The following is a 26,686-nucleotide window of genomic DNA, read 5'->3' as shown; positions in this document are numbered from 1 at the left end:
ACTATAGAATCTGATTGGTTGCTTTGGGGAACTCCCACGAAGTCTTCCTCCTAGAGCAGGAAAACCACCAGAAAGATAGCTAACGCTTAGTTTGGAGTTTGCCATGGAAGGATCAGTCAGTTTGGTTAGTAATCCCCATACACCGCATAATAACTGACTTCTCCCATCTGTGCTAGGAACAATTTATTGGAGTCTGGACTAGAATAGTGTAGAGCAGATATTTATTGTAACGTCATAGTTCCTACTTGCACCTTAGCAAAACAGTAATACCTGTATACAGACTGATAGTATGCCATATATTAATTAGACCCGCGCATACATTTATACATTTCACAGAAATGATGCTGCATCTCATTAACAGACACACAGCTCCAGTACAATGAACAGAAATCATTAGAACAACGTCATCATTTCTGTATTTTATCAATATATAATAAAGGCGTAGAAATTGTCAGCAGAAAGGACTGTAAAACATAGCAAGCTAAGAAAGGACAACAGTTTGAGGTGTGTTTGTCTTAGCCATGCAGCATAACACCAAACGGTTATTAGAAGATGCCATGAGTTTAAGGCACTTGTAACAATGCCAAAATCATCAGGTTCTGAGGTTCAGGACGATGGAACAAATGAGAGGACAGGGTACAGCAGCTCACTAATACTGACAATAATTTTTGCCCACCAGTACCTAAAAAAACACTGCACGTTACAAATAAGAAATTGATGAGAATGTTCTGGATGACTACTTAAAAAGAGAACGACTATGCATATCTTACAAAATAGTAACACAAAAATATCTATAGTCACACCAATACTGTGTTAGCCAGGAGTCCTACAAGAACAGCTAATGCATTGTAATGAGTACATATACACTCCAATCCAGACATGCTTGGAACACAGAAAATAGGTGAACAGCTCACAGTCAGAGAATGATACTGTAGCTTTCATGAATAAAATGACATGTAAAATATTACTATGATATATTGTAAATCTTGTCACATAGCTTACAGTAGTGTGTATGTCACCAATGAGTTTTCTACGTATACTATTTCATATTGCCTACCCAATAGCCCACCTCCCTCCTTTATACAGTTGTTTAATGTGCTCATATACATTTTCATGGTTTCCCCAAGCTAAGCTATAGGTGAAACCTATGGAATAATGAAAGTGCCCACAAATTTGAACTCAGACATAATCACTAGACATGACACCGATGAAATAATATGAGTAATGATGGTAAATGATGGAAATGATGTTATTTTTGTTTATTTCTTACTATCTATAGCCTGATATCCAAATGGAAGAATTATCAGTGTGCCATTTCCTCAACTCTTTGCCACTAGAGGGAGCTGCAATGCAAGTCCAACATGACGTGAGAAGAGTTGCATGAAAATGTTTGTCCTGAAACTTAACATTAAACCTAAATATTTAGGCTGTGCCAATAACAAAGCAAATTAAATCTGCTTTGTAAAGATTACAAAATCTACAGTAAAATGGTGCTCCAGTCTTTGGATAGATTACAGTGGGAGGATTTCAAGGGAAGGGTGCTCTAGAGCTAGGAAGTACAGTGGCAACCGTACCATTAGATAGTTCATATCATGTATGCCGTTCTACCTTAACAATCGCCATATGCCACATTGATAAAAGTAGCTATCCCCTACAACAGAGGTAGTTACAGTATACAGTATATACAGTTCTGTCTATGTTCTTATTGGACATATATAGTATGATGCTTCAAGACCGAACAATATTATTTCAGCAGGGCATTTATCTTTGCACTGGGCATGTGTATAATTAGACTCACCTTTCTATAGTATACATTTATCATATTACACATACACTGTCAGCATTTCCATTAATAGACTAGTTATCTTGCTCACCTTGGTTTATTGCTACATACTGACTCTAAATACACTTGGGTTGCTGTACATAAAACTTTAGGTGGCCAAGAGTAGAACAGAACTGATTGATGTTACAATTCTGGGAATTCACAATATATGTTATACTAGTCTACTTGGTTATGTGTCAGAATTTAACAGTAGATACCTGTATATAAAATTACCAAGTGATTGGTACATTGCTAGAACCCATGTTATCTAGCTTATTTTGTGGGAACTTGCAGTAAAACAGATCTGTATTGCCTTAACTATTGGAGATAAGCCAGGCAATTTATTTATTATTATCACAGATTTGAGCTTTGGGATACTCATTAAAAATGCTTTTCACACATATAAGGATTGCTGATTGAGCTATACACATGTATCAGATCAAGTATATACATAGCACCTATAAAAAAAAGTGAAGAGAGCTTATCTGACACTGACTGATATCATTTAGGAGAACGTGTATTACATGAACCTCAACCTCATTTAAATGCCCTTTTTAGTGTATGCATCACAGCGCTCTACTCCCACAAGACACAACGGACTGCTGTCTGTCATATACGGTAAGAGGTTTCCTTTTGAGAACTAAATTAAGTCCTTGACAAGATCACTAGCTTCTTGGCTATAATGCTTCTTAAAGGGACACTATCATCAAAACGGTGTTTCATGTTTAAAGATACTGTAATACTATGAAAGGTACACTGAACCCAGTATATACGTCATTGTTATTTCTGCAACCTTTCAGGTCATTTTAGGCCGATGTCCAAAGCCTAGGTATCCTGAGTGAGGCCACATCGTCTAACAGACACTGTTTAGCAGTTTCTTATATGTATATATGTAAATATATACTGTATATATAAATTTAAATATTTCAGAGTTGCAGACTTTGTGGTTACCAGGTCAGCACAGTATGCAGGGGGTGGGGGTGGGGGGGGTTGGTGGGGATGGCATAGATGGGTGGCGGGTGGAATGGCACATTGCTGTAGCAGTGGCAGCCAGTGGGGGCATGACACACACCCTGACTTAGTCAGATAGGCTGCCAGGAATGGGGTAAGTATGGGGCGTGAAAGATCAGAGGGCAGGACAGGACAAATCAGTATAAAGGGGGCGGGGTGGGATGGAGCAGTAAGTAGAGAGGGGGCAGGGCATAGTGGGGGCAGGATAGGGTGGTGCAGCATCTTCAGGGGGCGCAGGATGGGACTGCTATGTCTGTAGCACCAATAACAGGACACCAGGCTAGGTTGCAAAATTTACAACTGAAAACATTACCAGTTTTTCATGATAGTGACCCTTCAGCTTCAGATTTTTTTCATCCTCAATTAACCTCTGAGCACATTGGCAGCTGCAGTTTACTGACTAGGAAAAGTAGTAGTTGTCCTATCCGATCTCTATTCATTTCTTGAAATAGGTGTAAGTTCCCAAAGTCACATTTTGTAGCCCATGATGACTTGAAAACCTTTGTCACTTCCGTCTAGAGCACAAATGTATGGTACAGCTCCTAACTAACTACATTCAGAACCGTAGATGAAGATGGACAAATGAATTGATACCTTTCATTATCAACAGCAAATGCAACAGTTGTGCTTTTTATTATTAGAATTTTTAAAAATCTAACAAAAGAGAGAGGTTAACATTCAGTCTGGTCATGAACACAAGTAAAAAAAAACACAACTTCAAGAATTGATTTGACATGAACACATAATGACCAAATGATTGTGGTCCTCACAATGAGTAGAATGTAACCAAAATCCTGTTCGTTACTTTATTGGGAAAACTTGTACCATATACAGTATATCACAGTGAACCCAGAGCCACCAAGAGGGGAGAGGTACAAACACCTGGAGCCAGACCTGCCTTGGGGACCGGCTGCAGTGGCCCATTGTAAAAGGGGTGGCCGAAACCCAGAGCAGTATGGGGCCCATAGTTTTGGTTCCACCCAACTTAGGGAGCTGCAGAGCCAAATCAAAAGGACAGATTACTGCACAGACCAACAGCAGAGAGTTTACGGCTTCCTATTGGTCCACACGATCACACACCCTTATTATGCGGGATGGCGGCATGGGTGAGAAGTTGCTGCACTAGAGCCACAGCATCCTCTCGGCAGCCCTGGGTGCACCCATTGCCTACAACACAGAGGTGCCAGGCTTTTTTTGTGGGCTGAACTAATATTCTGAATACTGCATGATCATTTACTATGAACTTGTGATGTGAATGAGGCACAGAGTACCTCATACCTCAGAGATGCCTTTAGTTACTACTAAACCAGTTAGTTGGCTGCATTCTCGTGAATATTGCTCAGCCAGAAAAATGTCAGCATCCGTTCTATGGGGGTAATGGGTGCAAGTTAATAAATTTGCCACATTTTGTTTGAAAGAAAAGAAAGGATTGTTTTCAGCAGGACGCAACTAGGGTAAAACATTAATAAATATTTCCCTCTATTATTTTCTCTGACCTGCAGTTAAGCCATTGATTTAAGTACTTTAAAGGAGGAACATGCAATTCTGACTCTAAAGCTGCTGCTGACTTACTACTCCCATCGGCCCCAGCCAGCCAGAGGATGGTGAGAGCTGTAATACTAGGGCTAGAGAGGCAGCATTACACATTAGTCTTCTAAAGACTGAGGCATCCCTACCATCCGTGGACGGCTGAACCAAAATAAATTATTCCTTCCTATGGATAGTGCTAGCTACAAAATATGTACATTTGTCATACATTTTACTCTATACTGTTCCAAAGGTTAACTGTGATCTCTGCTATAATAGAATGCATGTATTTTTATTTTATTTTTTCTGAATGAGAGGCGTTGCTTCAGGACCACCATGTCAACTGCTATTTAAAGGTCATAACATAAAATATGTTAAAGAGGGTTATTGTGAACTAAGCAATAAGTCCTAATGCCACTGTAGTTACTATAGCAGCATCAATCAAGGCATCATGGTGACCCCGAGCATTAATCTTCCCTAATTCCTTCTTTTGTTCTCTAGGCAGCCATGTTTCAGGAAAGCTGTCTTCAGCAAGGCAGAAGCAGGTAAGAAAAATGCATTAAAAGTCAATGTCCCATCCTGAGTTGTCATCAGGCGGAGGATCGTCGTTGTCTTCTGGAAAACTGTCAAAATTGCTTGTGTCCGTCGGTGATGCTACCTGCAAAGCAATTGGTACATTGCTCCGTGAGATGTCGGATAGAATGAATCACATCAGAACCTTGTTTTTGCTGCGATTGTAATACTCATGTTAGATTTATTATTAATGGCTACAGGTGCATTCTGTGTAAGGGTTTGAGCAGTGCTGGTCTTATGTAGCCAAGTTTAATGATGGTTATTTGTATTTATTTTATATCACTCTTGGCAGCACAGTTGATGTAGTGGTGAGCATTACTGCCTCACAGCATTGAAGTCTTCAGTTTGAATCTCACCAAGGCCCAAACTGGGTGTAATTTGTATGTTCTCCCCATTTTTGTGTGAGTATCTTGTAGGTATACTGATTTCCTCCCACAGTCCAAAAGCATACTGGTAGTTTTACTGGATTCTGACCAAAAAATGATCCATAATGTGTGTGTACATGTGATAGGTAATATAGATTATAAGCACGACTGGGACAGGGACTGATGTGAATGTCTAAATATTCTCTGTAAAGTGCTGCACAATGGGGGTAATTCCAAGTTGATCGCAGCAGGAATTTTGTTAGCAGTTGGGCAAAACCATGTGCACTGCAGGGGAGGCAGATATAACATGTGCAGAGAGAGTTAGATTTGGGTGTGGTGTGATCAATCTGCAATCTAATTTGCAGTGTAAAAAATAAAGCAGCCACTATTTACCCTGCACAGAAATAAAATAACCCACCCAAATCTAACTCTTTCTGCACATGTTATATCTGCTTCCCGTGCAGTGCACATGGTTTTGCCCAACTGCTAACAAAATTCCTGCTGCGATCAACTTGGAATTACCCCCAATATGTGGGTATTTCAGATGTAAAAGCAAACCAATAAGGCAAGCAATTGGGTAAAACCATACTGCACTGCAGGTGGGGCAGATGTAACATGTGCAGAGAGATTTAGATTTGGGTGGAGTGTGTCCAAACCAAAATCTAAATTGCAGTATAAAAATAAAGCTCTCTAACATTTGTGGGCTACATGCAAAAGCAACCAGTATTTACCCTGCACAGAAACAATATCAATGTATTTCCTTCCCTTGCAAGGCAGCATGGTTTGTTTCAGATGTAAACTTACGTGCTTTTTCTGCCTTGCTTCCAAATCCGAATCAGGCCCTCCTGTATGTGTGTGCTATATAAATAACTGGTGATAAACAGATTTATTAAGCCTTGGAGAGAGATAACAGGGTCTATGTAATAAACTTTAGATGGAGATAAAGTGGACAGAGATAAGTACCAGCCTATCAGCCCCTATCATTTTTTCAAACACAGCCTGTGACATGGCAGTTAAGAGCTTATTGACTGGTACTTTATATCCCTCTACTGTATCTTTCTCCGAGGATTAGTAAGTAGACTATAGACCTATATATTTACAGTACCTTTTGGGTCTTTATTACAATATTATGTCCTTTTGCTCTGTTGCACGCTCACTGTCTACCCCATCTGTTGCCCCTATCTGCCCCTCCCCTTTATAATGTAAGATCTCACAAGCAGGGCTCTCTTCCCTCATGTGCTTTTCTTCTCTTACTTAAACTATCTTCTATTCCACACTCCCTTCAGCAGTATCAAATCCCTCAGTTTTCTGCCACTCGGATACTTATTGCAGTGTCGTCTGCAGCTATGCTCATATACTCTGTACGTGTGCTATATTGTCTTGAACTGTAAGTCACTAGATAAATAAAGGATAATAATAATAATAATAATAATAATAATAATAATAATTGTGTGCCCAACAGACATAAATGATGCCCTAAATATTTGTCTTCAGAACATTTACAGGTCGCATTTTGTATGATGCAAGTTACAGTGTTGTAATGCCTACTTTATAATCTGAGGACATCTGTTCAGTCTTATGCCCCTCTCTCTTCTCACAAAAAACCCGGTATATTGCCGGGTCGACGGGGGTCAAGGTGCAGTGTGAAATATTCTATTTCTATTTTTCGGGTCACCTGACACGGTATTTCAACCCGGGAATAAAGTAGGATTATTTCCGGGTTATTACCGAGTAATGTGCGGTGTGAACGGGTAACGGGTAACCTGCGGAAACAGAGGGGAGATCCCTGGAGTGACACAGCGCAGCCTGTACAACAGCGGCTGTATGTGCCGGCTATCTATACCAGCAAGCCTTTTGCTTTGTCTATAGTGGCTTTGGAGATCACTGGACATGCTACACACGTCCATATGGCTGAGTTCAGCGGCTTACTGCATTACAATAGCTGCCTCTATAACATTATGAGAGCTTGGTAATACCGCTGGACTCTTCATCAGTTACCAGTTTATGCTTCCAGTGGCTTCCTGCAAAACTGTACCCGCAGTTCCTATATTAACGGACACTCACAGCGGCTGGATCCGCTGCCTGATACCAGCGATCACCTGTGGCGGCTCTCTACATAATAGTGTCCGCTGCATGCTCACTAAGCGGCTGGTTCCAGCAGTTGCCTTGCCGTATCAGGACTACTACCCACCACCTATGCATACATCTTTGGTGTTGAGACTGACTGAAACAATACTGAGAGTCTCCACCTGCTACAGTAACTGGTGGTAACTATAAATATCTATTTTATACGCTTTGAATACAAATTTTCAACTCCAGGGACTCTCAACACTACATATGGACGTGATATATTGAAACATTATATAGATCAAGAGTATCATCTGATCATTATTATCACTTTTTTAACTGTGTGTTGTCTAAGTGTTTTGTAAATGTGGAATAAAATGTTTTATTTTTAATTGATTGTTCCTATTGTCAAGCGCCTACTAGGTATATATTCTACAATGTATAGTTTTTTGCTATTTAGAGGAGGCTGGCTACCTCCTCACCTGGTGGCAGTTGATATACAGGTTTTTATACATATATATTTATATATACCCGCCTGCACAGCGCCAACAAACCTTATATTGCTATATTATCAGTTACAAGTAAATGGGTTGAAGTGACCAATGTTTAGAAGATATAGGTGGAGAGGAGATAAATGACAGATAAGATACTTACACTTGGTATTATAGGAGGTGTCAGAGTACCTTTTCTTAAACCTTCCCAATTAAAGCCTTCAAACCATCTAAAAGACAGAAAAAGATTCACGTATACCACTTGCCAGTAATACAACAGTTTCCACACAATGTAAAATAAAATCTATTTTTATACATAGCCAACCTTTTTGTATCCAAATCGCAAAATATGGCATAATAATGAAATTGTTATTCATTTTATCAATACTGGTAAAACATTGTTAATTTGTATTATCATTGTTTTACGTAAGGCAGAAATATGTAGCTATAGTCTGTAGTTGATCAGTTGAAGTAACAGGTATTTGATTTGTTTGACAATCTTGAGATATAGAGCACTAATTTTATTTTATTTCTTTATTATGTTGATATTTGTTTGTTCTCCCATTGGGCCCTGGTGTTTTCTTTCTGCTATTTTAACAGGCTGAGAAATGTTCCAGGCAAGAATAGTGCTTTATACCATTCCGGACAAAGTTCCTTCTGTTCAGAAATACGCTGACATGCTTGTACATAAATGCAGAAAAGTTTCTGCACTAGAATGCTTATGATGTGTTCGTCTGTGCCCTCCCACCCTGGCATAGGATGACATACAGTAGTGGTTATAACTTATCCCCTACTGTCAAATATAACAAAGATTCACAAGACAATACAAAAGGTGTGCTGCCACATAGACAATGACTTGTGTGACAAGCAGGGGTGTTTTAAAAGAGAAGGCGGCCTGTGTGAAGTCTCTGTCCAGTCCCCCTCCTCTCTACTCTGGGCATTAGGGTCACTAGAAACCCTAGCTCTGTCCAAGAGTCTAGTGAGCATGTACAGGTCTCCAAAAAAATGGTGTTTCCTACTGTGCATGTGAAAAACGCCAGGAAAATGACTGCCGTGCCATTTACTGGGTGGTTTGTGCAGCACTGCTGCTGCTGGCATTGGAGTGTGCGGTGTGGGCCCCCACACACTGCACTCACACTGCACTCATTATAGATACGCCAGTGGAGACAACTGACATCACTGCCCGCCACATATACTGTACCCCATTGGTTCTCAACCTCAACCCTCAAGTTTTCCCAACAGGTCATGTTTTCAAGATTTCTGTCTAGGGAGCAGGTGGCATTATTACTGACCCAGCAAAACAGATGAACTCACCTGTGCATGATTAAAGAAATCCACAAATTATCCACATGATTAAAGTAATCCACAAAACATGACCTGTTGGTGGTAAATGAGGGATGGAGTTGAGAATCCCTCCTGTACTCTATGCCATCACTACTTGCAAGTTGTCAGGCTTGGATTGGTCTGTGGGTTTGGTCTAGGTGTTACTACGGGAGTGGAGCATGGAAGACCTGCTTGAAAACTAGACTGCTTAATATAACTCTTCTTCATACAGGATTGGAGAGTGAAGAGAGATGAACAATGTAATGATAATGTAAGAATGAGATGCGGAGCAGTACCAACTACTTAGACACAGATGCTGGGATACGGAGCAGTACAGCCAGCTACTCAGGATTGCTGGATAGAGTCAGTGGGTGCTAAGGTGTTAACTGCACAGAAGTTAATGAGCAAGGTGATAGAGAGATCCTCAGCAGAGGTCTGTAGGCAACAAAGCACTGATAACCAGGAAGTGTATTTGCAGGATCTTTATACCCCTCTGTCTCTGATGATTGGTCAGAGGAGTCATCTGACGGCTGACTGACTCCTGATTGGATCCTGACTGATCAGCTGTTCTGTATTGTCATAGCTGCTCACAGTTGATGCAGCTTCTTGCTTTACTCCATGGAGGTTCTGCAAATGTGTGACAAGAACTAAGATGGAGGAACCCGGCTTCAGCTCCACATTAGACACTGATCAAAGCTGCTGAAAGAGCAGATGGACAATAGCCCGTGGCTGCCAGCAGAGATACTAGAGATACTAGTGCGGGAGAGGAGAGAGATTGCGCCCGGCAGGGCAGCCCTGTGCGCACTTGTTTTGTGACACAAGTATAATAATATTTTACAGGAGTTTATGCATATATTTATGTCCTTTATGTATTGTACTGCACATCTTTAGAAAACAAATTTTAAAGATGCAGTGAAAAAAACTCCTTAACCATTTGTAGAAATGTAAATATTATTCAGCTCTGGTTTTTCCATTTTAAACTGTCAATTATATACATTTTTTTTAATAATTAATATTAAATTGTTAAGTATATGCTGAGTAGAAAGTATGAATGTCACCATTGTACAACATAAGACAGCTACAGTGTTTTACTGTATATGTTATGCATCGTTTGCTCAGCAGAGGGCAGTATTTTCTGTAGTAGTTTTCATCATACTGTACATGACAATTACTAAGCATTAATCATTTTCAGTGAAGTGGTGGGAAGATTAATTACTGTGACCAGGAGATAGAATATGAGAGAGGCACAAAGCATATGTTAAACTAAAACCTTTTACTGAACTTTTCGGTAATTCATAGGTAAATTTTAAGAAACTTGCAAGACAAATCTCTTCTGACCCCCTCCATTGTAAGTTCATCAATTACATTGGCATCAATGGGATGCTAGCTCAGCAAGAATTATTTAATTAGTTATGTAGAGAAATGTGCTGTATTTTTCTAACAATTAGAAATACTGGTTGGGTCTTCCATATTCAAAATGCTTGGGACTAGAAACTGTTTTGGATATACAGGTTGAGTCTCCCTTATCCAAAATGCTTGGGACCAGAGGTATTTTGGCTATGGGATTTTTCCGTATTTTGGAATAATTGCATACCATAATGAGATCTCATGGTGATGGGACCTAAAACTAAGCACAGAATGCATTTATGGTTCATATACACATTATACACACAGCCTGAAGGTCATTTTAGCCAATATTTTTTATAACTTTGTGCATTAAACAAAGTGTGTCTACATTCACACACTTCATTTATGTTCCATATACACCTTATACTAACAGCCTGAAGGTCATTTAATACAATATTTTTAATAACTTTGTGTATTAAACAAAGTTTGTGTACATTGAGCGATCAAAAAACAAAGGTTTCACTATCTCACTCTCACTCAAAAAAGTCCGTATTTCGGAATATTCCGTATTTCGGAATATTTGGATATGGGATACTCAACCTGTACTATTTTTCCGTATTTTGGAATATTTGCATTTACATAATGATGGGTCCCAAGTCTAAACACAAATGTATGTTTCATATACACCTTATACACATGGGGGTAACCAATTACCCGCGGTCAATGACCTGGGTAATTGTATCGCCAAGAGCTATCCTATTGGCCCCGATGCGGCGCAATCCTCCCCCCTGATGCCAGCACTTATTGGGGATTCTGCGGCACCCAAAGCATAATCTGCGATAAACATGCTGCCGGAGCCGCGATAACACATGGGATCAGGGACTTATCTCCGATCCCATGTGTTATCGTGTGATCGCTGGTCCATATTCGGCAGAGGAAAATGGCCTTTAATTGGATACCACGATAATGACCATCTCTCACTAATCACAATAACCGCCTGTTTTTATCGGATGAAAACAGATTGGGGCTAATTGGATACCGCTTATAGCCTGAAGATCCTTTTATACAATATTTTTCATAACTATGTACATGAAGTAAAGTTTGTATACATTGAAACATCAGAAAGCAAAGCGGTCATTATCTCAGTCGCACTCATACAGTTTGGGATTTAGGAAGGGTTTGGATATCTGATTTTCGTATATGGGAGACTCAGCCTGTACAGATAACAACCAGAAATTTAGTTTAATTAAAGCATGTAAAATTTCCACTATAGGTATTGTGTATCCAAATTATTTGAGGACTATTACCAAGTGTAATGTCATGGGAACATCATGTTTGTTTGTGTGTCTTTCTAACTAAGGTCAAACGAGCCCTGAGATAAAATAAATTTCCATAGCGTATATAATTTATGTTATACAAGTCAGAAAGATAAGATTCATTTTCCCAACATCTTTCTGGCTAGAAAAGTCATTCTTGGCACAAATTCGATAAAATAACATTTCATCTGCTCTCCTGGGTGTACAAGAAAAACGGACATGTCCGCACTACAGAAATACAAACGTGTTTTCCCCCTTCTTACAGTTACCATGTATCCCTATAAGGAAAATGTTTATCTTGCTAAACCTTCCTATAATTCACTATTTAATGGTTATATATACGGTATATGTTATGATGCCAGAGGTTTTGCTTGTTGGGTGGTGGCGGCTTTACAGTCAAACTTCAGATCTTCTTACAGCTATAAATCGACCGATTTCTGTTTTTAGTGTATTAAATTACTCCCAATGGCTTCTGCAATGGTATTTTTAAGGGAGACAAACATTAATTGCAAGCTCATGTATACTACACACTGGGACTCTGCACTCATGTCTATGTTTTCACATTGGGGCCTACTCATCTTGCTGAAAAGGGCCATTATACATGCGGACACAGTAATTTCTGTATAAGGAGTAAGGACACCTTTCATCATTGCTACACCACAGATCTCTCCTGCCCACAGCACACTCCCATTGTGCCTCACGCCCTGCTACAATAGTATGGGGATCTACATTCATCATCAGTTTTCAGAGTTTAATTGAGGGAACTGATGCCATAATAGTTCCTGGAGCCCTACTCCCTCAGGGGCAAATGCAGGATTCATAGAGGGGGATTTCCTTGTATGCGCATGCATGTGTGCATATGTGTGCATATGTGTAAATATATATATATATATATATATATATATATATAGATGAATGGCTGTATATCAAACAGCGGCACTCAGAGACTGACAAAGCCAAATGAAAATAAAGTGCTGGTGCTTTTTATTCCATGTTACAGGCTACATATTCCAACGTTTCGGGGCGCACAGGCCCCTTTTTCAAGGTGAGCCAAAATACAGAGTATTTTGGCTCACCTTGACAAAGGGGCCTGTGCGCCCCGAAACGTTGGAATATGTAGCCTGTAACATGGAATAAAAAGCACCAGCACTTTATTTTCATTTGGCTTTGTCAGTCTCTGAGTGCCGCTGTTTGATATACAGCCATTCATCTGCATTTACTACTCCAGAAGGCACCTGAGCAGTTTGTTTCACTTTGAGGAGAGTGCCGATCCGCCACCAGTCGCTATATATATATATATATATATATAATATATATATTGTAAAATATATATATTGTAAAATCGGTACTAGACATAAGGACTCATAGGTAGGTTTTCTGGTAAAACACAGAGCCTTTACTGGCATCAGACACTGGACATCAGCATACACAGGCTTGAGCCTGGTCTTGTGTGGAAAAGGCATAAAAAGGGCTGATTCAGAGGTGTATACAGTTGCATGTACAGCTGTGATTTTGTTGTCAATGTAATTCTAAAATATTATGAGCAGCAGGATGTACTGTTGTCAGGGTTTTACCTCATTTCCCATATGTACTAAGATCCAGACCCCGAGGCTGCGGGCGGAAGGTAACGCCATCAAAATTTGGTCTTACCCTATATAAGCCTATAGGCTTCTTTCAGCATTGGTGTTGTCAGAGGGATCCAGACGGATCCCTCCCAGCATCCCCTACGGCCACAGCGTCCTTCTGCGCATGTGCAGGTGAACTTCCGGGGCATAAACCCAGGAGTCCTGCAGCCCTCGCCAAGGGCATCTCTTATTGGGATAGCTACCCTTTACGATAATCATCTCATTTGTTAGTTGATATGTGATTACTAAGGCGCAGTAAGTGGCGGGATATCCCGCGCAGGGTTGGTACATCTTGCCCAATGACTCACCCGCCATCTTGTGCAGAGAGACGTCCAATGTCATGTCTCTTAATGCCACTCACGTTCATAATTAGGAACATGATTTTGATAGCTGTTTCTGTCACTACTATTGTCGTTACATTCAGTGATATACTGTACAGGGATTATGATTTATGAGTAATACTAGTACAAAACATTACTACGGATCCTGTATGCGCTGGTACAGGAGGAGGCCCATGGGTGGTGACACCATGAGTTACCGCACTAGGTAACACCAACCCTAGTGACACAGACTGGTGCACTAATCACTCTGAAGTATCTACAATACAACAATTATTTTTGATTTACAGATGTGTCCTTTTTCCTCCTTGCTGCAGACACACTAAACAGCCTTTCAAGTAGCGCCATGCTGTGGTAGGATTTTTTTTGTGCGTTCTTTTCCCATGGAAATGCATCTTAGTTGCAACGTAATGCAATATGGCACTCCAGCAGATTCAGCTGATTAAACTGATATGCAACATGCCTATATTTTGTGTGTAATTGCGGCTGTATCTGCATCCAAAATTTCATGTTACAGTGTTTTCCAGGAAAACAATCACCAATCAGCATGCTGACAGATATTCACTGTCTGGCTGCAGGCTGGGAGAGAATGCTGCCTCACCTCTCTGATTTTGTGACCACCACCTGCCTCTGCTTTAAGACCCCTAGAATTGTGGGGCCTTGGGCAGCTACCCAGTGTGCCTGTACATTATGATAGTCCTAATGATCAATACTGTTACTCTGAACTTGATAGAATGACAGAAATACTGTACCTGGATAATTCAGACATCACTGCACACCCCACCGCCCTGCTATATATGTGTCTGTTACACACATGGACAAAGGCTCTGGTATTTAATAGTCACTTACTTGTGCTTTTGGATGTCTTTCACTCCATTTTTCAAGTTTCCTAACCTTTCTGAGGGATTGTCCCTGTTAAAGGAGAAAAAAAATCGTAAATCAGTTATGAAAATGCCAACCTCTCTTCTTGACTTACGTATTATTATAGCAGTGATAAAAATGTATACTTATTCTGGGAAATACAATTACGCAAAAAAATTTAAAATAGCAAGAAAATAATTCTGTTCAGCACAATCATTTTATATTTAGAATATCCTTGATTGAGAAGGATAGTTTGTGTCTCAGTGAATTAAAGAACCACTAGATTAAGACAAGGGGAAAAAAATAGTTGTTCCCCTGCATAAAACAGTTTCCAAATAAAAGTTGCTTTTCTAATTAAAATAAAGCTATTACAAATAATGAATGAGAATGGTTTAATGGTATTTCATTCAAGGACAAAAACACATTTTTCTTAGGCTGATAGAGCTCTGAACTGTTTTGTAGTGAGAGTGACTCACCGCAAGAGGGCAGCACATACTAGCAAATAAAGCAAATGCAAAATGTGAATTTCATGCTTTCCAGGAAAGAGAGTATTTATTAAACATTAAAAAAGGATTTTCCTACACAATTAATACATTTTTACAAAGCACTTTAATTGCTGCTTGAGAAATAGTGCCCTGGTTTTTTAATTTTTTTTTCATATATTCCTAAAATTAACAGCTCAACTCAAAAGTCGTTCCGAGTTAGCCTCATTTTAAAACGGGTGAAAAAATGAGTGTCTCCCATTAACCATTAAAAAGGATCAAGCTCCATACTCGTGACTTCAAATTGGTTTCAACCAAGCAGTGACAATAAGAACAGAGCCCCAATCCATAAATAAGAGGTAACTACAAGTTATTGAAGGATATTAAATCCCCCACAGTAAGTGTATATTTTTGGTGATGCAAAGTAATTTTTGGACCAAAGGCTGCATTGAGCATTGTACTTATTTGAAAGATCCCAAAACAAACCTGCCATAGTTGAACATGTAGGCTGTGGGGGTGTTAGTGTTACTTAGCCTGAATAATTTGCTGGGTGTGAAAGAGGATTGCTATTCAAATAGAGCCCCTTTTTCTCACCCAATAACTTAAAGGATATTAATACATTAGAAACTGTACAAATAAGGGCAACTAAAATGGTGCATGGCCTACATCACATAACATACCCAGAAAGACTAAGAAAGCTCTATATGTATAGTTTGGAGCAGAGAAGGGAAAGGGGAGACATGATAGAAGCTTTCAAATATATCAAGGGTTTTAACAAACTCCAGGAGGGAAACATTCTCCAAATTAAGAGAAGCAATTGGACACGAGGACATACACTGAGACTGGAGGGGGTTCAGGGGAAATTTGAGGAAAAATTACTTCATAGAAAGGGTAGTGGATAAGTGGAATAGCCTCCCATTAGAGGTGGTAGATGCTAAGACAGTGGAACAATTTAAACATGCATGGGATAGACATAAGTATATCATTAAACAGAAATAAGGATCAAACAAGGTTAGAGAAAAAAATAATGTGAAAAAAAAGGGGCAGATTAGATGGGCCAAGTGGTTCTTATCTGTCGTCACATTCTATGTTTCTATCTGTTATCGTGTATTAACACATAGAACCCGGCATAAATTACTAGGGAAAGGGCAGCCTCTTTACAGTTAATCCATGCCTTGCAACACTGTTAAAAAGTCAACATGGGGACAGAATTGTAGCCACTCCATTTAGTGTATGTATGGTTGTGACCCATAGGTGCCGGTGACCCAAGATCTTCCACTCTAACTTTTTTAACCTCCCTAGCTCTATTGTAACGCTTCCCTTTGTAATAGTACATCCCGACTCCCCTGTAACACATCCCCTCCTATCACCTCTGTATTATTTACTTATCACCAGTTATTTATATAGTGCACACATATTCTGCAGCACTTTACAGAGAATATTTGTCCATTCACATCAGTTCCTGCCCCAGTGGTGCTAATAATCTATATTGTCTACCATATGTACACGCAGACACATTCACACTAAGGTTAATTTTGTTGGGAGCCAATTACCTACCAGTATATTTTTGGATTGCGGGAGGAAACCAGAGTACATGGATGAAACCCACACAAGCACAGGGAGAATATACAAACTCCACAAAATTAAGGCCATGGCGGGAATCGACTGGGAGGGTAGGTACTGTAAGTATTCTTTAACATGCAGTTACTAGCATTTTAAGTGTGTCGCAATGGTGCCAGTATTTCACTGTCCCCATAACGAATGTTGACATCATGAACAATGAAAATGAATTTCTTATGCCCGGATTAGTTGCGGACGATCTCACCTGCATAGTTTTTTTATTAGATTAGCAGCATTTTTGGTAATCTTCTTTGGAAACTCAATCATGTCAATTCCTCTCAGTATAATGTTATAAGTCTTCATAGGGTCTGGACCTGAGAATGGGGGGCTGCGGGAGCGATGAATACAATTAACGTTAATGAAAATCTCATCACATTTATTAATATGAACTGGTGAATAATATTTCTAATATTTTTCAATTGTTAATGGAAAATGTATCGCCTTTATTTATGAGAATTAATAAATCCAAAAAACATACAGTCCACATTGAAAAGAAAGTCTGGATTCCAAATGTATAGACAAAAAAGGGGTACACTCACCAATCAGCAATGCAGCAAGTTTATTAGGAAGTCACAATGTAACAATAATATCCCTTTCAGACAGAATATGAAATTACCGCATGAAGCAGTTCCACCCAGTAATTTCATGAAACACTCGGGTCCTTTTTCTGTGTCAAAGAGTCAACCTGTGTTGTAATTCCCGGGACTTCGACCCTGGAATTTACCAGGGTCGGAGACACGGGAATTATTACAGGGGTTGACCCTTTCACACAGACAAAATACCCGTGTTGATCTGAAAATTACCGGGTCGAAATTCTCGACCCAGTAATTTGCATGTCTGTGTGAAAGGAGTGTGTGTGGGGGGGGGGGGGGGATCAGGCAGGTCCCGGCACAACGACCCGGCACTGAAATGCTGGGTAATTGCCGGGACTTTCAGACATTTCTGTCCAGGGTCGGACCGTCCCACAGGGGTACAGGGGAAACCACCGGTGGGCCCCACTGCCTGAGGGCCCACTCCTTCCTTTATGGATCAGGTTCCAGACCGTGCACTTGTATTATACATGGTAGATATGTTACATTATACTGCACAAGACAATTGTTTACTTCAAACCTCTGTGGAGGCTGACTACACCCTCTTTGTAGGCTTGACACACCCCTAAGTATGGGCCCCTATCACTGCATTCCCCTGGTGGGCCCTTCATGCCCCAGTCTGACACTGTTTCTGTCTGAAACTGGTATAGCCCAGTTATAATGTCCTATTAAAAATGGTTGCCTTTTCTGCATCAGTGAGAGTGCATCCCTCTTTATTATGTAACTGTAAATTATTTAAGAGCTGAAATGGACACTGTGGGGTATATTTACTAAAAATCGTATTTTCCCGTTTGAGGTCAAAGTTCAATCACGAATGACATCGAAAGTGTAAATATGCAACTTTTTTAATTTAGTACGAGTAATTTACTAAGCTGCCGTATTCTGCATTTTCGGTTTTACCGATGTCGATGTCATTCGTTTTTTTAGGCAGTGTTTTACGTGAGTGACTTGTAAAACACTGCTGACTTTAATACATTGAATCTCGGCCGGATCTGAGAGATCCGTGCTGGGCTTCATTGTGCACCTTGTTAAAAAAAAAAAAACAGTGTTAAAATCAAAAAAAAAATTGCGTGGGGTCCCCCCTCCTAAGCAAAACCAGCCTCGGGCTCTTTGAGCCGATCCTGGTTGCAAAAATATGGGGGGGGAAATGATAAAGGTTCCCCCATATTTAAACAACCAGCACCGGGCTCTGCGCCTGGTCCTGGTTCCAAAAATACGGGGGACAAAAAGCGTAGGGGTCCCCTGTATTTCTGAAACCAGCACCGGGCTCCACTAGCCAGATACATAATGCCACAGCCGGGGGACACTTTTATATAGGTCCCGGTGGCCCTGGCATTACATAACCAACTAGTCACCCCTGGCCGGGGTACCCTGGAGGAGTGGGGACCCCTTCAATCAAGGGTTCCCCCCCCCTCCAGCCACCCAAGGGCCAGGGGTGAAGCCCGAGGCTGTCCCACCCATCCAAGGGCTGCGGATGGGAGGCTGATAGCCGTTTTGAAAAAAAATGAATATTGTTTTTAGTAGCAGTACTACAAGTCCCAGCAAGCCTCCCCCGCAAGCTGGTACTTGGAGAACCACAAGTACCAGCATGCGGAGGAAAACCGGGCCCGCTGGTACCTGTAGTACTACTACTAAAAAAATACCCCAATAAAAACATAAGACACACACCTTGAAAGTATAACTTTAATACATACATCCACACCTCCATATACACATACTTACCTTATGTTCACACGAGGGTCAGTCCTCTTCTCCATGTAGAATCCATGGGGTACCTGTGGAAAAAATTATACTCACAAAATCCAGTGTAGAAGGCTCTTCTTCTTGTAATCCATTTGTAATCCAGGTACTTGTCAAAATAAAAAAAACGGATACCCGACCTCGCACTGAAAGGGGCCCCATGTTTTCACATGGGACCCCTTTCCCCGAATGCCAGAAACCCCCTCTGACTTAAGTCTAAGAGGGTTCCATCAGCCAATCAGGGAGCGCCACATTGTGGCACCCTCCTGATTGGCTGTGTGCTCCTGTACTGTATTACAGGCGGCACACGGCAGTGTTACAATGTAGCGCCTATGCGCTCCATTATAACCAATGGTGGGAACTTTGTGGTCAGCGGTGAGGTTACTTTCGGTCAACCGCTGACCACAAAGTTCCACATAAGGTAAGTATGTGTATAAGGAGGTGTGTATGTATGCATTAAAGTTATACTTTCAAGGTGTGTGTCTTATGTTTTTATTGGGGTATTTTTTTAGTAGTAGTACTACAGGTACCAGCGGGCCCGGTTTTCCTCCGCATGCTGGTACTTGTGGTTCTCCAAGTACCAGCTTGCGGGAGAGGCTTGCTGGGACTTGTAGTACTGCTACTAAAAACAATATTCATTTTTTTTTTTCAAAACGGCTATCAGCCTCTCATTCGCAGCCCTTGGATGGGGGGGGACAGCCTCAGGCTTCACCCCTGGCCCTTGGGTGGCTGGAGGGGGGGGACCCCTTGATTGAAGGGGTCCCCACTCCTCCAGGGTACCCCGGCCAGGGGTGACTAGTTGGTTATGCAATGCCAGGACCGCCGGGACCTATATAAAAGTGTCCCCCGGCTGTGGCATTATGTATCTGGCTAGTGGAGCCCGGTGCTGGTTTCAGAAATACGGGGGACCCCTACGCTTTTTGTCCCCCGTATTTTTGGAACCAGGACCAGGCGCAGAGCCCGGTGCTGGTTGTTTAAATATGGGGGAACCTCTATCATTTTTTTACCCATATTTTTGCAACCAGGACCGGCTCAAAGAGCCCGAGGCTGGTTTTGCTTAGGAGGGGGGACCCCACGCAATTTTTTTTCGAAAAATAAACACTTTCCCATCCCCTTCCCACTGATAAACATGCACGGATCTCACTTTTTAGTAAATTACCGATTTCTACCAAATTGCAGGCGTATTTGACCGATGGTGTATTGATTCGTGATTTTTTCCTTGGACTTCCAAAATATTACGAATGCCCTCATCACTGCCGAGATTTTTGCATAGTAAATTACCGAAATGACACTTTGAAGAAAAAACGGCATCTCGGACAAAATCGGGACCTTAGTAAATATACCCCTGTGTGTGTTTTTATAGATATGTGGTTAATGTTCCCTTCCTGTAGCAACGGATCTGCTGTTGTATGTGTGTGTGTGTGTGGGGGGGGGGAATTCTCCCTGTAGCAACGGATCTGCTGTTGTGTGGGGGGGAGGGGGAGTTCTCATCTCCCACCTATCTTGGAGATCCAGTTAAACTGACTCTCTCCATATATTACCAATGAATGCTCAGAGTGCATTATAATTTGGTCATGTTGCATTGGAGGTTAAAGTACCTGGAATGTATTCTAAATACAGTATTTGCCAATGAAATGTTGCAATTTTTATTAGGCCACTTTAAATGTACTTAATAATTCTTTGTGAACAAGATACATGCAAATATTATGTTCAGTAAATTTGCAATTTTATAGAAATATATTGTCAGAAGATGAAATATATAATGTATAAGCAAACATCGCCTACTGCAGCGAAGTCACTGACATGGGTTCATGTATCTGCTATGGCTTTCCTTTTATTTTATTTTTTATTTGCTTCTTCACATTTACATATTTTTCCAGAAAATACAATAAAGGAGGATTGTGTGTTGTACAGTACGGTACACAATTACTAAATTACTGTAAGCACCATTTGTGCGCACTGCCTATGGCTGCACCAATCCTAATTAATAGGACCGGCTACTCTGGTCTATCGTCTGGGAGTTGTAGTTTCTGCACACTTGGCGTGCCACAGGTTGCCTAACTTTGCATTATATTGTGTACGTTCTATTTGTGTATGACAGCACAATATCAAATCAAAGCACTTTATTCATTAAGAAAAGATATTTAATCAATTTAATCAATGTATTTCCCCATGTATAAAATCACATTAGGTAATCGGCTTTCAATCCCATTGCTTTCATTTTATTTTTCAGGTTTCATGCATTGCATTGTATATCCTTGTTAGATAAGCATTAGCTTACAACGATGAGTGCCAAGTCTTGCTGCTGCCACTGATATAATCAAAGTGACAAAGGCATACATTTGCTATGGTTTGCTTTTTCTATTTTTATCATGACGATGCTCATACCTGCCAGTCAGGAGTTCATACATTAAGATTCCCAGTGACCAGTAGTCTGCTGAAATGTCGTGACCTTTGTTCAAGATGATCTCTGGAGCTACATATTCAGGGGTTCCGCAAAAAGTCCATGTTTTCTTACCAAAGCCTATTTTCTTTGCAAAGCCAAAGTCAACCTGTGATAGAAGAAGAATATAATCAAAGCCAAGTAGTGGGTATTGTGCTCGCCCCCAGACAAAAGATGATCCATCTGCAATGGATATTACTCTGTACTCCACACTATAACAAAGGTCATCAAGACAAAAGAACACAACCTAACATAGAAGAACTCTCTCAGTCTGCAATTGATCTTCAGAGCAATGCAGTGTTCATAGAAAAAAAATAAAAAAAATAATATATATATATATATATTTCTAGATATCTTCTAATAAGTCATAAACCCTAAAAATAATAGGAGAGGGATGATCTATTTGCAAATAAATGTTGTCCATCGCAGAATGGTCAATCATGGAACTCTTTGTACATATAAATATGGCCTACCCTTCTCCCAGTTTCGGATTCAGAGGTGGACGCAGTGCCCATGCTTGCGCAGTTGAGCAAATTTTTCTTGTGCTGTACTTTTACCACAGTCGCACTTCGCACGCACAGTGATTGACTAGCGAAAGCGGACACAGGGCCTAATTCAGTAAGGATTGCTATTGAAGCTGAAATAGTGTTTGTCTCAATACTGCTAGTGAAAAAAAACCGCATGTGAAGAGCCGCTCAGAAAGGAAAAAGATGCCCACCACTGCATTCACATAACTGCGATGCATACACAGAAATCGAGCATCATCGACAGTTGCTGTTGACCCATGCCTACTCAAAATAATGCAATTGCAGTCGCACCGGGCGCCATGTTTTTCTTCACAGCAATTGCAGCTGAAATCAGATGCACACCCTGCAAATGGCCAAGACACACCTGCGTTTTCCCAACCATGACCCACAAATGCCATGTTGCCTCCCTCAAACGTTCACTTCCTGTCAGTCACTTTGCGGTCGCATTTCACTGGGCCTGCAATTGCAGAGCGTTCACACTTTGGTCTTCGCACACGCACAATGCACAGTCTGCCGATGATCGGCCAATTAGCATTTTTGCAATTTAGCAATCCTTACTGAAGGGTTGAGTCAGACCTGATCGCTGGGCTGCTAATGTTGCTATCCTGCGATCGAATAGTCGCCACCCAAGGGGAAATGGAAATTCGCCCATGCAAGTGTGCGATCGCATGAGGGCAGCTGCAAATCCGTTCACAGCTCACTCAGTGTGTGCAGTCTCTGCGCAGCCCAGGACTTACTCCTACAGTGCGATGAGAACAGGCTGATAGGGGCCGGAGCTGACATCACACACCCTCCCTGAAAATGCTTGGGAACGCCTGCGTGTTCCCTGACACTCCCAGAAAATGGTAGGTTACCACCCACAAAAGGCCTCTTCCTGTCAATAACCTTGAGAAAGCCGGTGCGAATGAAATTTATCATCATCCTGTCACTGCCTGTTGCTTTTGGCCAGCATGCGCATTGCGGTGCATGCAATGTTATTACCTGATTGCCCACTGAGCGAAAATGCACAGCAGCGATCAGGTCTGAATCACCGGCTGAATCAGGCCCACAGTGAGGATTTTTTTGTAAAGTGAGTAACAGGTAGTGAATGTTTGGGAGAGGTAACGTGAGTGACTTAAAAAACGCTGGCGTGTCATGACTGTTTTCTGAGTATGTCTGAGTCTGCAAATTCTTATGCAGTTGTAAAGGTTCGTGCAGCTTACTTGTGATGGACATTCTGCGCAATCACGGGGTTGCGATGGATGTTTAACCAATGGTACGTCTTTGTACGCAAGCAGCGGATGATAGACGAGTCTCTGAACAAATCCCGTGCCAGCGTCATTAGCATATTTTTGCATATCTGCTGTATGCGTGATCACAGATGAGATGACATTTGTGTTCACCTCTGCATCAGTGAGGTACCCCAAGATGGAAAAGGCTTTGTGTCAGGGGCGTTTTAAGTGAGGAGGAGACCCGTGTGCAGCCTTCTGCTTCAGGGGCCCCCTCCTCTCTGACTGATGCACAGCATTTAATACTTACCTCTCCGGAGTCCCCCGGCGGTGCCATCCTCCTCCGCGGCAGCGGCAATAGAGTCTGAGACCAGACTCTATTGCGCATGCGCAAACCTCGGGGAACACGGCGCAGCGGCCATTTTCCCAAATATTTTGCTAATGCGCATGCGCGAAACTCCGGAAAAATGGCCGCCATGCCATCTTTCCGGAGTTTTCAGCAGGCGCAATAGAGTTTGTTCCCCCTAGTGTTCAAACTCTATTGTGCTGCCAAAAAGGGATGGCTTCGACGGGGGACTTCAGAGAGGTAAGTATTAAGCAAATGGGTGCAGTGTGTGCGGGGTGGGCCACCCTAGACCTGGGGGCCCGTGGCCCTCGCACACACATTGCCGCATTATAAAAACGCCAATGCTTTGTGTAATGGCATTGATCAGCTCAGTGCAGTCTGTTGTAAAGAAATGTAAGTATGAAACTGCAGCTACACTGCCTAGATACTAACCACCAATTTCCCAAACTTATTTGCTGGGCACATAGGGCAATTAACAGAAAATCTGCGCAGACAATGAACAAGACTAACACACTACCGGTCAGTAGTTTTAGAACAGTCGCATTTTTCCAGTATTCATTGACATTTAAACAACTCAAGTCCAGTGAATAATATGAACTGCTACAAAGGTAAGTGGTAAACTGTCAGAGGTTGAGAAAATTGGTCAGGTTAGCAAAAACTACTTTTTAATCATAAACTATAATATATATGATTAAATGTTTTCACTCACCAGCTTTGCATAACCTCGATGATCCAAAATAAGGTTCTCTGGTTTGAGGTCCCTATAAATAATCCCTTTGGAATGCAGATAAGCAAAGGCCTCTACTACACAAGCCGTATAAAACCTCGTTGTAGAATCTTCAAATGAGCCTCTGCAAAAATATGCCATAAAGTCATAAACATATTATCATATCATCTTTATTTATATTTATGTATATTTAATTATCGAGAATCACGGTCACAATGTCGAGAAGACTTTTACATTCAACGCGTTTGCTGTTGAATGACCTTAGCGCAACTGAGTTGCCTAAGGTGTACACACAATTCAGCACAATGATAAAATACATATGCAATGAGGAACATAATTATGCAATGGAAAAGATACAGTGAAAAGTGTCCATTAGAAACTGCCAACATGCCATGGATACGTTATAATTATGTACCTCTAATAAACAGTTATTGGTGATGTATAAATACCCTTTGTTTACTACAACAATGAATATGGCTTGGTCCAAATTTATACACACAGAAAAGAGACATTCTAAACATAGGTTGGGTTGTCATAGGTATTTTGTGCTATTTAGAACTCTAATTATCCTAAATACTGGAATATATTAGGGACGGTACACTGGCCCTCATTCCGAGTTGTTCGCTCGCTAGCTGCTTTTAGCAGCATTGCACACGCTAAGCCGCCGCCCTCTGGGAGTGTATCTTAGCTTAGCAGAATAGCGAACGAAAGATTAGCAGAACTGCTAATAAATAATTCTTTGCAGTTTCTGAGTAGCTCCAGACCTACTCACAGATTGCGATCAGCTCAGTCCGTTTAGTTCCTGGTTTGACGTCACAAACACGCCCTGCGTTCGGCCAACCACTCCCCCGTTTCTCCAGACACTCCCGCGTTTTTCCCTGACACGCCTGTGTTTTTTAGAACACTCCCGGAAAACGCTCAGTTACCACCCAGAAACGCCCCTTTCCTGTCAATCATTCACCGATCAGCAGTGCGACTGAAAAGCGCTGCAAAATCCACAGCAAATATACAAAGTTTTTAGTTAAATAACTAAGCGCATGCGCCCTGCGTGCCTTGCGCATGCGCATTTTGCAACAAATCGCAGCATAGCGAAAATCGGCAAACGAGCGAACAACTCGGAATGACCACCAATATCCTGCACATTATTTGCTATATCTTATCCTTGTAATCAGTTATCGCAAGTAACCTGCATGTAAAGGGGGGTACACACGGAGAGATCCATGCTTAAAATCTAAGCAATCTTGCTAGATTGCTTAGATTTTAAGCACGGATCTGCCGTGTGTATGCCCCCCAGCGATAGCGATCGCTATCGCCGGTGCTAGATTGAGCCTGCATGCAGGCTCAATCTAGCGGGTCGCTCACTTCACCGTTGTGTGAAGTGAGCGGCTCCCCGTCAGCTTTCCCCCTCGCTCAGCACATCGCGCTGTGCTGAGCGGGGAGAGAGATGTGTGCTGAGCGGTCTGTGTTAAGATCGCTCAGCACACATCTCTCCCGTGAATACCCCCCTTAAGACACTGTATCCACTAGAAAAAGTATATGGATATCAGAAGCCATGAAGCAGTTGTACATATGTTCACCACAAGGGCGAGAAACATATATATATAAAACATTTTATATCCTTATCATCTACAGTGTATATCCTTATCATCTACAGTGTTATATCCTAATCATCTACAGTGCATATCCGTATCATCTACAGTGTATAGCCTTATCATCTACAGTGTTATATCCTAATCATCTACAGTGCATATCCGTATCATCTACAGTGTATAGCCTTATCATCTACAGTGCATATCCTTATCATCTGCAGTGTATAGCCTTATCATCTACAGTGCATATCCTTATCATCTGCAGTGTATAGCCTTATCATCTACAGTGTATATCCTTATCATCTACAGTGCATATCCTTATCATCTACAGTGTATAGCCTTATCATCTACAGTGTTATATCCTTATCATCTACAGTGCATATCCTTATCATTTACAGTGTATATCCTTATCATCTACAGTGTAGAGCCTTATCATCTACAGTGTTATATCCTAATCATCTACAGTGCATATCCGTATCATCTACAGTGTATAGCCTTATCATCTACAGTGTATATCCTTATCATCTACAGTGCATATCCTTATCATCTACAGTGTATAGCCTTATCATCTACAGTGTATATCCTTATCATCTACAGTGCATATCCTTATCATCTACAGTGTATAGCCTTATCATCTATAGTGTATAGCCTTATCATCTACAGTGTTATATCCTTATCATCTACAGTGCATATCCTTATCATCTACAGTGCATATCCTTATCATCTACAGTGTATATCCTTATCATCT

At 41.2% G+C, this 26,686-nt stretch overlaps 1 protein-coding gene across 6 annotated transcripts in view; it reads right to left on the bottom strand.

The window, feature by feature from the left end:
- Positions 1 to 204: 204 nt before the first annotated feature.
- PRKG1 (protein kinase cGMP-dependent 1) overlaps positions 205 to 26,686 on the bottom strand; it is a 1,872,748-nt gene continuing 1,846,266 nt past the window's right edge. For all 6 annotated transcript variants that reach the window (XM_063961733.1, XM_063961735.1, XM_063961737.1 and 3 more), the window contains 6 exons: positions 24,332 to 24,473; positions 21,487 to 21,650; positions 16,974 to 17,096; positions 14,655 to 14,717; positions 8,020 to 8,086; positions 205 to 5,018 (listed from right to left, as the gene is read on the bottom strand). In XM_063961733.1, the coding sequence (XP_063817803.1) occupies positions 4,920 to 5,018; positions 8,020 to 8,086; positions 14,655 to 14,717; positions 16,974 to 17,096; positions 21,487 to 21,650; positions 24,332 to 24,473 (658 nt within the window). In that variant the 3' untranslated portion in view covers positions 205 to 4,919. The remainder of the gene's footprint in view (positions 5,019 to 8,019; positions 8,087 to 14,654; positions 14,718 to 16,973; positions 17,097 to 21,486; positions 21,651 to 24,331; positions 24,474 to 26,686) is intronic.

The sequence above is a fragment of the Pseudophryne corroboree genome, chromosome 3, assembly GCF_028390025.1.
Source record: "Pseudophryne corroboree isolate aPseCor3 chromosome 3, aPseCor3.hap2, whole genome shotgun sequence".
NCBI classification, from domain to species: domain Eukaryota; kingdom Metazoa; phylum Chordata; class Amphibia; order Anura; family Myobatrachidae; genus Pseudophryne; species Pseudophryne corroboree.
Note: the sequence above shows the minus strand (reverse complement) of the source record. Positions and strands in the feature narration are given on the sequence as shown.